The following is a 13214-nucleotide window of genomic DNA, read 5'->3' as shown; positions in this document are numbered from 1 at the left end:
CCCAAGCCCACCCATGTGGTTTTGCTTCCCCTTTCATAGGGGCAGAATCAAATCCCTATCACAAGGGGGAAGCCCAGCACCGTTGGGAAGGTTTAGGTTGGATATTGGGAACAATTTCTTCTCCAAAAGGGTTGTCAGGCCCTGGCCCAGGCTGCCCAGGGCAGTGGTGGAGTCCCCATCCCAGGTGGGATTTCAAAGTCATGTAGCTGTGGTGCTGAGGGACATGGGTTAGTGGTGGGTTGGACTTGATGATCTTAAAGATCTTTTCCAACCAAAACAATTCTATGATTCTATGATCGTACCTTGGCAGTCACGAGAGACATTCCCTGGGTAAGTTACACACACCTATAGATGTAAACACATTCTGTTTGTGTTTTACATCTAATTAGAGCCCATCCTGTCTGCAGGGGAGGACAACCCAGCAGTACCAATGTACATGGCACCTCCAGGGTACACGGAGTGGACAACAGATGGACAAGGAGCTAATGACCTGGGCACGTCAGATCCCCCTTGGAGAGTCTGCAGGGGTCTTCAGGATCACGAAGAGCAAGATTTGGAGTTGGGCTTGGCAGAATTTGAAATTGTGATTGTGGAAAGTAAAAACCTGATGTATAAAGCTCTGATCCAAAGACTGTGGAAACCAAGGGCAGTAACAGCAGTGCTGTGAGATGTTTCATAGAATCATAGAATCCTAGGGGTTGGAAGGGACCTCGAAACATCATCTAGTCCAACCTCAAGGAGGGTGTATGGAGGAACCCAGCAACTCACCATCTCCAGCCTCCAGTCTACTGGTCTCAGCACCAGTGACAACCCAGAAACCAGACAGCAGCTCCTCACAGCCCTTGCCTTGGTCTGGTTTAATTTACGGACAACTAATTGCAGCCACAAGAATCACTCCTGACCTCAGATCAGAGCTCCAGCCTAAGGCCACAGTACCCAAGAGCTGAACAAGATGCAAAAGGCATCAGCAATGCAGCAACAAACCCAGTTTGGATCTGAAAGCAAGAAACCTACTTATAAAATATGTTGGAAAGGGTTTCTTTATCATTACCAACCCTCTGATCAGCATAGCTCTTGGCGCTGGAATATTTGGGGGGGGGGGGGGGGGTGGGGAGGAAAACCCAAACATTTCAAATACACTTGGTCTTTCTCAAGTCTTTTTTACTACTCTCTGCCTTTGTTTGCCTTGCTTAGGAAAACCAGCTGGTATTAATTGTGCTTCGTACACCACCAGCATGAACTGCAGCCAGATATCAGAAAATACAGCCTAATCCCAGGAATCCAACTCGATTGTTTTTTTAAAAAAGACAACAGAAAACCCACAAAAAAAGCCCCAACAACCCCCCGACACAATTAGAGCTCAGTGTTGAGAGCAGCAGCAAAACGAGAGCAAACAAAAGACAAGGCAGGAAGGAGGCTGGTGGATGGAGAACGTGATAAAAATAAACCACAACCACAGAAGGAGAAAGAGAAATCTAGGTTACTTCATGGCAAACAGGCTCCTCGAAACACATTTTCCGCCGCAAGCGGAGCCGGGAGACGTCGCGGAGCCAACAGCCCCGGCACGTGTCCCGTGGCACGGACTGTGCTCAAGTGTCAGGTGAGAAGCTAGAGATAGGAGAGATCTGGCACGGAATCACAGAGTGGTGGGGGTTGGAAGGCACCTCTGGAGATCATCTAGTCCAACCCCCCTGCTAGAGCAGGATCCCTCAGAGCAGATCCCACAGGAACACGTCCAGGTGGGTTTGGAATGTCTCCAGGGATGGAGACTCCACAACCTCCCTGGGCAGCTTGTTCCAGGGCTCTGTTACCCTCAGAGTAAAGAAGGGTTTTCTCATCTTCAGGTTCAACCTCCTGTGCTCCAGTTTGTGCCCATTGCCCCTTGTCCTGTCCCAGGACACCCCTAGGAAGAGTCTGGCCCCATCCTCCTGACACCCCCTGGAGATATTGATCAGCACTGATGAGATCCCCCCTCAGCCTCCTTCTCTCTCAGCTGAACAGCCCCAGCTCCCCCAGCCTTTCCTCACAGGCAGATGCCCCAGCCCCTTCATCACCTCAGTGCCCTGTGCTGGACTCTCTCCAGTAGTTCCTTGTCCCTCTTGAACTGGGGAGCCCAGAAATGGACACAGTGCTCCAGGTGGGGTCTCATTAGGGAAGAGTAGAAGGTGAGGAGAACTTCCCTCAACCTACTGAACACACTCTTCTTAATGCACCCCAGGATGGCATTGGCCTCTTGGCTGCAAAGGCACATTGTTGGCTCATGAGCACATGTTGGCTCATCTTGGCCTTTTCACCTCTTTCCTCACGCTCAGTCTTAAAACAATCCCTTCTGATGCCTTTGCTGGCCTTGCTTCTAGTGAGAGCTTCACCCCAGTGCTGCATGGGAGGAGAGAAAATTCAGGACCTGGCAAGGCTCTCCTTGCCCACAGCCATGCTGTGAACTGTGTTGAGCTGGGAAAAATATGGAACTACTAAAAAATATTTAAAAACTGAATATTAATTCCTCCAAAAACTCATCCTGAAGGGCTGCAAATCAGGAGTCCCAGGTGTGGGACTGGATCTGAGAGCAGCATTGCTTCTCTCTGCTGGCAATTCATAGAATCCCAGACTGGTTTGGGTTGGAAGGGACCTTCAAGATCATCCAGTTCCAACCCCCCTGCATGGGCAGGGACACCTCCCACCAGCCCAGGTTGCTCCAAGCCCCATCCAACCTGCCCTTCAACACTTCCAGGGATGGGGCAGCCACAGCTTCCCTGGGCAACCTGGGCCAGGGTCTCACCACCCTCACAGGGAAGAATTTCCTCCTAATGTCTCAGCTAACTCTCCCCTCCTCAAGCTTTGCTCCACCACCCCTTATCCTCTCACCCCCTGCCCTTTACCCCTCTCTCTAAACCAGGAAAACAACCCCGTTATTTGCGAAGATGCGCTAAGACCTCCAGCTCAACGGCCAGCAGCACAAAGCCAAAATCTGCTCCTCCCTCGGTGTGAGGAAGCAATTTGTTTGTCCCCCTTGTTAGAGGCAGACAGGGAGGGTGAGGAGGACAGGAAGCACAATCACAAGTCAACTGCTGTGTCATTTCACAAGCCCTCTGGCCCCGTCGCTGCCAACGGCGGCCACGGAAGAGCTGCCGTTAATTACTGCGGGGGCTCAGCAGCCCCACTGGGGGCAGTGGCACCTGTTTGCAGGTCATCTGGTCCTAATAGGCTCACCCTGGGAGCTGGTTTCTTGCTAACTGACAGCAGAGATCAGTTAATGAGGGCTGAGGCCCTTGAAAGCCAACCTAAGGAACCTCGAGGCTATTTCCTTATTATTTGTCATCATCATTTAAAAACAACCAAACAACCAAAACAAACCACAGAACTGCTCGAGGAGATGCTGGTTATTCATCCAGGTATTTACAATATAAAAATCACTCCCTGCTCTGCAGGGTTTTCTCTTGGCTGCTCTGCTGGGGATGGTCAGGACACATAGGCTGGACTTGATGATCTTAAAGGTCTTTTCCAGCCTTGGTAATTTTGTGATTCTGTGTGATTCTGTGGTTGTGTGGTGACATGTTGGTAATGTCCTCAGCAGCTCATGTGCATGGGATGAGGGATGGGAGGCCATCCAGAGGGACCTGGACAAGCTGGAGAAGTGGGCCCAGGTGAAACTCATGAGGTTCAACAAGGCCAATGGAGGGTCCTGCACCTGGGCTGAGGCAACCAGAGATATCAACACAGGCTGGGGGAGGACACACTTGAGAGCAGCCCTGTGGAAAAAGAGCTGGGGGTACTAGTGGATCAAAAGCTGGACACGAGCCACCAATGTGCAGTTGCAGCCCAGAAGGCCAACGAATCCTGGGCTGCATCAAAAGAAGTGTGGCCAGCAGAGCAAGAGAGGTGATTCTGCCCCTCTGCTCTGACCTGCTGTGGTGTCATCTCCCCTCATGGTGCTTTTAAAAATGTCCCCATGATGGACATATGAGGTGTGCAAGATAACCAGGCACTGGGGCTCCTGCTGGAGGTGCACCCAGAATTTATGTGGACAGAGAAATCCCAGCACCATTTCAGTTTTGGTATTTATTCAAAGCTTGTTGCTTTGACCACTAGCTCCTCCATCACCAAGGAGAAACAGGGACACCTTACAGAGGTGCAAGCCACCACAGAACAAAGAGCTGATCTACCATGGGCAGACTGATGAGCCACCCACGTGTCACCAGGAACAGCAGAACACAGCTGGTGTCCTGCAACTTCTTTTATCTCCAAGTCTCAGCGCAGTTTTTCATGCTGCTGTAGGGAAGGAGTGTTTCTCACAGCACCACTGATGGTCACTTCTGAACCCTGAACCTCCCTTTCTGCTTCAGCTCCTTTGCAGTCAGCCAGGAAAGAACCAGAGATTTTAAAGCCTTGCACCTGCTGTCCCAAGATGGACATCTCTGCTCACTGCCCAAGTGGTTTCCTTACCAAAGCCTGTCAGCTCCACGGGGTGACACAAGGCTGCCAACATCACTTCTCTGTGTCTCCTGCCCTCTAACTGCCCCTGTTGCCAAAATGGAGAGCAGCATTCATGCCAACACCGTGGTCATCATCCTGCTGCTGCAGCTGAGCTGGGGGTTGGAAGGCAGGCCATGAGTGGCCCATCAAGCTGGAGAGCTTTGCTTTACTAATTCCCAAGGTGGAAAAAAATTGGAATTAAGGAGCAGGGAGGACAGCCAAGTTCTCCCAGGCTACAGTGGGAAAGAGTGGACAGAGAACAGCTGTGAATCAAAGCTGTGGGGTTGGTGGGATGGGGACTCAGCTTGTACTTCAGCTGCAAGAGCGTGGAGCTGGTGGGGACACATCTTCATGGGGTTACAAAGGGTGGGAATTCACACCAGACAAGGCTGGTCTGTGGGTGCAGTTTGGGTTAATTCTGCTGTGAGGGGATAACAGAGGTGACACAGAGGAGCAGTGAGAAGCCACACCAGCACCACAGAGAACTACCAAGTGGAAGCACACCCAATAAACCAGATAATTTCTACTCAAAATGCAAGGCCCTTCACCAACCCTCTGCTAATGCTGGTGCAAAAGAGGTGGGGTGTGGGCCTGTGCAAACCTCATGAAGTCCAACAAGGCAAGGTCTTGAAAGTGGGTCAGGGCAATCCCAAGCATAAAACCAGGCTGGGCTGAGAACAGATGGAGAGCAGCGCTGAGGAGAAGGACTTGGGGGTGTTGGGTGATGAGAAGCAAAACATGAGCTGTCAATGTGCATTCGAGCTCAGAAACCAACTGTGTCCAGGGCTGCATCTCCAGCAGTGTGACCAGAAGGACCAGGGAGTAGATTGTCCTTCTCTACTCTGCTCTGATGAGACCCTCTGCAGGGCTGGTCCCAGTTCTAGGAAGGACATGGAACTCCTGGAGAAAGTCCAGACGAGGCCAGAGATGATCCAAGGGCTGGAGCAGCTCTGCTCTGGAGACAGGCTGAGAGAGCTGGGATTGTTCAGCCTGGAGAAGAGAAGGATCCAGGGAGACCTTAGAGCACCTTCCAGTGCCTGAAGGGGCTCCAGGAAAGCTGGGGAGGGACTTGGGACAAGGGCATGAAGTGAGAGGACAAGGGGTGATGGATTAAACGTGGAAGAGCGGAGATTTAGGTGAGACATTAGGAAGAAATTCTTTGCTGTGAGGGTGGTGAGACCCTGGCCCAGCTTGCCCAAAGAAGCTGTGGCTGCCCCATCCCTGGAAGTGTTCAAGTTCAGGTTGGATGGGGCTTGGGTCTAGTGGGAGGTGTCCCTGCCCATGCAGGGGGATTGGAACCAAATAATCTTTAAAGTTCCTCCCAACCCAGACCAGTCTGGGATTCTATGAAAACTGGCAGCTGCAGAACACAGATGCGCCTCGTGCAGAATTTCTGCTGTCCACTGTGGACATGATGTGCCAAACCCCTGTCAGTTCCTGGCCAGGAGCTCCTGCCTCCACAGTTCTCTTAACAATCTGTAGCCAGCTCTAGACAAACATGCTACTTTGCAAGGAAATCTAAACAAGCCCATGTAGCTTTTCCCAAAAGGTTCCCCCTTTTGGGGAACCTGAGGACAAGCAGCTTGGTGAGCAGTAGTGACCTTCTCCCATGGCCCAATCTGTCTGCAGAAAAAATGCCTGGAAAAAGGTGTCTGTGTCTTGAGAATAAGGAAAAAGAATCTTGGCCAAAGGGAAAAGAAAACAAAAACTGCTGCAGGATCCTTAACATTCCAGAAGCAAAGGGACAAGGATGTGTTTCAGAGGCTTATTTGAAAACCCAATATAAGGAATAACTTCCATAAGCTGCTCCTGAAAAATGTACCTGTCTCCTTAGGAATTAGCTGACCCTGCTAAAGATGTCAACTTGTGCTTTTGGGGAACCTGAGCATTCCAGGCCTGACCACTGCACCACAAGACCACTTTGGCAATGCCAAAAGCTGCAGAGATGACTTGAAGAGCATTTCCAGCTTGAAAGATGCCATTTCAAGCACTGTGGTTGTTTCAATTCAGCGCGCTGACCCACCAGGAGAACATCTCCCAAAGCCTCTCAGCATGTCACACCATCCTCACTCTGGGGTCTCAGAGTCACTCTTTCAACTTGGACCAGGCTCATTCAACCACAAGTTAATGAGCATGTGGATAATCTGAGTCCACCCAGCAGCAAAGCCACAGTGCAGACCCACAACGTGCTGGAAGCCATCAGTGGGAGAAGTTCCCTTCTCTTCAGAAGTCTGGACATGCACAGACAGAGTTAAACCTCACAGTTGAAATATTTTCTGGTTATGTTGACTGAATTCTGTCAATTAAAAGCTAAACATGCTTGGCAATTCAAACAAACATCTCAGAAGCTGCAGCACTACTGCAAAGGAGCAGTGACTTCAGTACATCGATAGAAAGCGTTACCCACTGCTATTGAGACAGCACTTATGACAGCTCCCAAGTAGCCCTGGATGAACTTGGACGTCGGAGAAGGCTTTGGAAAGAAAAACAAAACATATTTTCAATAAACAAACTTCTGGTTATTAAACCCTAACTGAGCTGTTTGGGTTGCTTTTTGGGTTGTTTTTTTTTGTTGTTGTTGTTGTTCGTTTTGTCTTCGGTTTATTTGTTTCAAAGCAGAGACAGGTTTAATTCTGTCACGTTGTTCTGTGACACATGGTCTGTCATCTAGAAGTGGCAAAAGCAGGGAAGAGTGTAGCCTCGTGGGCAAGGTCAGAGGGAATGGGAAATTAATTGGCATCAGAAAATTATAATAATAGCAGCTTCAAGGAACTATGTGAATGAAACTCGGCAAATGGTACAAAATTAGCATTCTTGTACAGCAGTGATGAACCCCAAACTCTCCACATTCAGTATCTGTCTTTGAAAAGTTATCTGGGTGGTTTCCAACCCAGCTTCCCATCTTGAGCTTCCCACATCCCGACACGGGATGAACGACGGCTAAAGGGATGGAAGAGAGCAGGAACAGCCCCACCACTTCCCGGCACCGCTCAGGACACAGCAGCACGATGATGGAGCCACCTTCTGCTCTCCAAAAACCCAGATACCATTTTGCTCTGTGCTCATTTGCATATCAAATGAAGCCACTTCATACCAGATAGAACTACACGCTGGTTCAGCTCAAAGGCACTGAGTGTTACTTACGCGCCTCGAGCAATACTGAGATCCTCAAGCCATTTACAGCTGAGGATCCAAATGGAAGCCTCCACAGGGGAACAGCCAATCCAGAAATTCCTCACTCTGCTGACTCCAGAGCTTCTATTAACAGTGAGGAGACAAGACTTATGTTTCCATGTCAAAACAGACCCAACGTGCTGCACGCGCCGCATATGTTGGGTCTCCTCACCTTTGTCGCGTTGCGGTTTGCATAGTTGACGCAGGCGTTGTGGCTCTGATTCAACCACTGAAGGGGAAACGAGAAGAGACAGGGCATAAACACCACTTCACAAAAAGGAATCACAACAATACCGAAACTCCGTCAACCTGGGAATGCTGAGGGAAAACCTGTGGCCCTTTGGACCCGCTCGCAAATTGTCACCTCTTTCCCGAGACTTACGCTCGCCCGCGTGGATCACAGAATCATGAATCCTAGAGTGCCAGGTTGGGAGGGACCTCAAGAATCATCTGGTCCAACCTTTCTAGGTAAGAACACAGCTGAAGTGAGGTGGCCCAGCACCGTCAGCTCCATTGTTGGGGAACTCATCGCTTCCCTGGGGAGATTATTCCCATGTCCAGCTGTTATCATAGTGAAACATTTTCTTCTGGTGTCCAACCTAGATCTCCCCAGGAGTAACTTGCACCCATTACCCATCATCTTCTCCATGTGACTCCATGACACCTTGGTGCTGCTGGCCTTATGTTCACCAGCACTAAATCCATACTGATGCAGGAATTAGCTCTGAGCCCAGCTGCCAGTTCATCAGGCACTCATTAAGCTCCATGTTCCTCATGCAGGATGTCACAGGAGGTCCAGCTGAGGAACTGGAGATGAGCAGATGTACCACCTTAAATGCCTCTAAGCTGGCATTTCTGGGAACAACCTTTCGGAGCAGGATTTCTCACCAAAGCAGCATGGCAGCAGCTATGGATGAGTAGCAACGTAAAGAACACGATAATTTCAATCCCCAAAACACCACGTTCCCAGATCAGAGCGTGTCAGACCCAGACTCCTCTCCAGCTGTGGCCAGAACTGAGACATGGGAGGGAACGAAGTGGGGGTGAGGAGAGACAGAGTGAAACAAGGCCCTAAAACACAGGGGTCAGCCCAGTCATTGCCAAGTCCATGGACCAAGAGCATGACTTCCCTGCTGACCAGCTCTCTAGCCTGGAACTTTGGACTCAGCAAACCTTGCTTTCATCCCCTCTCTTGCTCTGCTGGCCACACTTCTTTTGATGCAGCCCAGGATTCAATGGCCTTCTGGGCTGCAACTGCACATTGGTGGCTCGTGTCCAGCTTTTGAGCCAGTAGTACTCCCAGGTCTTTTTCCACAGGGCTGCTCTCAAGTGTGTCCTCCCCCAGCCTGTGTTGATATCTCTGGTTGCCTAAGTGGGGTGTTCACTGTGGATGTAACTCATTCTCGTGCACACTTCCTCCCCTCACTCTTAATTCCCAGAATTTTGATGGGAAATAACACTGACACCTCCCAATACCCTGACTTTCTTTCCCCAAAGCCCTTGGGTCACACTGAACACATAGGTCCTTGGCTTTGCAGTGCATGGCTATGCCTGAAATTCCTGGGCACGGGACCTCCCACTGCAGCCAGCCCTGTGCATACGTTGCAATTCCAATGAGAACTCCCCCTGGAGAATTCCAACTACTTGACAGGGTGTCTTCAAAACAGCAGATGTGTGAGCTTCAGGGTCTACATTTTCATGGAAGCACACCCTGTACAACCCTTTACACCTATACAAAATGGGTCCAAAAACCTGATTTTGATCTCCCGGGCTATTTTGCATCTCTCTTGTCATGGCATTAATAGCTAGGAGCTGGAAAGCAAACCAATCTGTTTATAGCTCTTTCCAGACCTACCAAACCTTTCCCTAATTATATCCAGCCATACCATCTCCCCATGAATTAAACCATTGCCAGTGCAGAAGAGCCACGTGCATCATCACATGCATCATCATGAGGAAGAACTTCTTTACTGTGAGGGTGACAGAGCCCTGGGACAGGCTGCCCAGAGAGGTTGTGGAGTCTCCTTCTCTGGAGACTTCCAAGACCCATCTAGTTGCCTTTCTGAGTGACCTGCCCTAGTTGTTTCGGTTTGGTTTTTTTGGTCCTGCTCTGGCAGGGGGGTTGGACTCAATGATCTTTGGAGGTCCCTTCCAGCCCCTCATATTCTGTGATTCTGCGATCAGCTTGTTCTTTAGACACAACTCAACTGCTCCTTCCCTTTCCATCACATTCTCCACCCATTCCAACCAGCGTTACCTGCCAAAACACAGTGGATGCCAGCGTCTGGTTGGGCAAGAGGAGACCAACAACCTGCAAAGAGAAGAGATTTTTTACACATTAATAAATGCACCACTGATTTGCATTCAGTGCTCTGCTAGGCAGGCAAACAGCGAGCTTATTTCTAATGACTTGAAGAAATTATCTCCATTTACAGCTTTATTTCATTACAGTTCTTGAACTTCCCTTCAGCCCATCGTGTCCCACTTTCCCACTGGTGAAACTGGGTGATGTAGCTGCCTGTGAAGGCTTTGCCTCTTTAATTCTTGCCTGCAGCACACCTCAAGAAGAGCCTGGCAGCAGGTTCTGCCCATTAAAACAGAATCAATCCCTTAATCCAGGTACTTCTGGAGGGTAACACAAACACTGCACGACTGCAAGAGTTCAAATTGTGACTACTGGCAGTGAAGGGGGGTTTTCTTATTTTCCTTTGGCACGTTTTGCTGTTTCAAGCAGAAGAAAGAAATCCGATTTGAACATCTGAAGACAGGAGTGCCACCTGGAAGCACATGTGCTCCTGTTTGGGAGCCTGAATTTTATTTGAAGAGAAGAGAATTGTTGATGTCTCATACTCAGAGCTGTGAAAACTCCTGCTTGGGTTAGGAGCTGGGGCTGATGATTGCTGTCTCCCAGGGGCTATGGCTGCCCATCCCAGCACATCTGTCCAGATGTTGCCCGCTGCTGCCTGACTGACAGATAACACTGTTTTATGGCAACCTTTCCTCTGTAACCATGAGAAGTGGAAGAAGAGGAAAGAGATGCAAAACAAGGGGATTCTCAATGATAAACCCACCAAACATGGGCAGGAAGACGAGTTGTTGGGTAAGAAATGGGTAAGATGAGATACTTCCTAATGTCACTGTAATTTTCTTCCCTCCTGCACCTTAAATGTCTGATGGTGTCTGATGAAGATGGTCTTCTTGTCACAAAATCCCACTCGCATCTTTGTTAAGAGTACAAAGACTGAATAACTCCTTTTAAACCCAAACACACTGCTTCTCAGGACACTCACATGAACTGAAACATCTCTGAGGCATCAGGGCGAGAAGGCTGTGAGTTCATTCATGAACCCAGACCACCCTCTGCACCATTTCCCTGCTGTTTATTCCTAAGAAGCTGAGAAGAAAGCAAACTTCCCCACCAGAGCAGGGAAGGGAGAAGCTAAAGCCGTCCCTGCACATCTGCAGCAGCAGCAGTTGAAGAGGAGGCAACTTCCACGCTTGAGGACAGAAGAGACAAACAACAAACAAAAGGGTAATAGGGTTGGGAGGCCTGATTTCATTTCCATCTTCTTTCCTTCCTCCTCCTCCTCCTCCTCCTCCCTCCTCCAGCTTTTCCTCCTACAGCCCTTCGTGAAGTTGCAGTGACTTTGCTGGCTGGCCGAGCGCCAGCCTGCGCAAGTGACACTGATTTTTTTCCACTCCTGCTCAATCTGCAGAGCTCATCATTAATTGCTCCCCTCGCCAAATGAATTCAACAGGTGATGAACCCTCCTCAACCCCCAAAGCTGACTTCTAATCCCTGAAGCCAAAGGGGCTAAATGAGGCTCTGGAGGAGAGGGAAGCCTGCAAGGCAGCTCCTTACATTGTCAGCCTGGAGCTCGAGCGCCCGAGGAGAAGAAAAGAGGGAAATAAATAAATAAAAGAAAAAGAGCACCCAAAATCTGTATGACTGAAAGAGGCACGTTTAAATGCAAACTCTCCATATGTGCAAGAGTCTGTCAAGAAATGTACAGTTTCACTTTTAATTACTGGTGGGGGGGGGTGGTGGAAATAACTAAGAAGGAAAACAATTTTTTTTTTTTGAAGAAGCAGCTTTTCAATGATAGAAAAGTACCAGCTACAAACATTCAATTGCCTAATCAGGTGCAAATGGCCCTTTGTGGCCCCAAAGCCAGGGCTAAAGCCACCCCTTGGTCATCTGCCAGCCCCGAGCAGCCACATGGCACAGTTGCATCACCTCTTGCAAGCCCCAAGTCCTACCTTCTGTGCCAGCAGGAGTCATCTGTGACCCCCTATTAACACCCAGGTCTTCCCGACCTGGGTGCTTTGAAACCTCAAGAAGACCCTCCCCATTTTTAAATTGCTGGAGAAAATAAGGTGCTTAAAGCTGTGGGTGGCAGCTGGGAACAGCAGCAGGGTTTCTGCTCTATCCTCACCACCCAGTCTTGGGCTGAATTTGCCACATGGAGATAAATCTCCTCCTGGGAACATTTAATGTCGGGGATGAAACACAAATCCAAGGTAAAAGGCAACAGCCACCAAGTCACCCTGCACATCTCACCCCAACTGCAAAGGGAGATAATGGGATGGACTTCTGACCAGGGCATGGAGGGATAGGAGAAGGTGGAATGGCTTTGAACTGGAAGAGGGGATGTTTAGTTTAGACATAAGGAAGAAATTCTTTGCTGTGAGGGTGGTGAGAGCCTGGCCCAGGCTGCCCAGGGAAGCTGTGGCTGCCCCATCCCTGGCAGTGTTGAAGGGCAGGTTGGATGGGGCTTGGAGCAACCTGGTCTGGTGGGAGGTGTCCCTGCCCATGCAGGGGGGTTGGAACTAGGTGATCTTGAAGGTCCCTTCCAATCCAAACCAGTCTGAGTCTATGATATTGTGAGCAGCTGGATTTGCTCCCCCCTGGGCTGAAATTTGGGTGGGCAAACACAAACTCTCCCAACACTTCCAGACCCTCCCTGCCCTGCCCCTGCAACCAACTCTGGGATGGAACCATCAACCCGAGCATGGAAGGGACAGAAGTTAAAAAGAAAAGCGGTCAATTGCAACTTGGGGAAAGAATAAAGAGGATTTGGTTGTGTCAGGGGAGTAGATGCTTCAGCCAGAAAAGAGATTATTATTTTCAGCAAGACTCTAATCTCTTGCACAATGAGCTGAACCAAACTGAATTATTTTGCATCAGCTATAGGGGGAAAAATGTATATAAGAAGCCTTGTGAATTGAGTGACAGGCACTAAACCTGTTACTGTAGAATCTGATCATGTTTCTGCTGGAATCTGCTGGTGCTTAATTGCACCCCACGTGCCAGGACAGCGAGGGTGGCAGTGATGGTAGGGAGCTGAGGGCAAGGAGAGCCACACTCGTGCAGCCTGAGCCCAACACAGGCACCTTGAGTCTCTCTTGAGGAAATCCCATCCCCCCTATGTGAAATGCAAGACTCAAACTGTTTTTATGCCGGAGCAGGCTGCCAATTTTGTCACTAAATTTCACAGATCGATTGGCATAAATGTTACATTTTAATTTTAACATTTGAAACGTTTGGGGTTTTTTTTTTTCTTTTT

General features: G+C 49.5%; 1 protein-coding gene across 2 annotated transcripts in view; it reads right to left on the bottom strand.

Moving 5' to 3' along the window:
* Nucleotides 1-13214, bottom strand: part of SFXN5 (sideroflexin 5) — a 177057-nt gene that overhangs the window by 119031 nt on the left and 44812 nt on the right. The window contains exons 7-9 of one of the 2 annotated variants that reach the window (XM_051617365.1): nt 9905-9958; nt 7820-7876; nt 6881-6946 (exon numbers count right to left, since the gene is read on the bottom strand). In XM_051617365.1, the coding sequence (XP_051473325.1) occupies nt 6881-6946; nt 7820-7876; nt 9905-9958 (177 nt within the window). The remainder of the gene's footprint in view (nt 1-6880; nt 6947-7819; nt 7877-9904; nt 9959-13214) is intronic. The other variant, XM_051617366.1, reaches the window with a different exon arrangement.

Source organism: Apus apus, chromosome 4 (genome assembly GCF_020740795.1).
Source record: "Apus apus isolate bApuApu2 chromosome 4, bApuApu2.pri.cur, whole genome shotgun sequence".
NCBI lineage: Eukaryota > Metazoa > Chordata > Aves > Apodiformes > Apodidae > Apus > Apus apus.
This window is presented reverse-complemented; position numbering and strand designations above follow the sequence as displayed.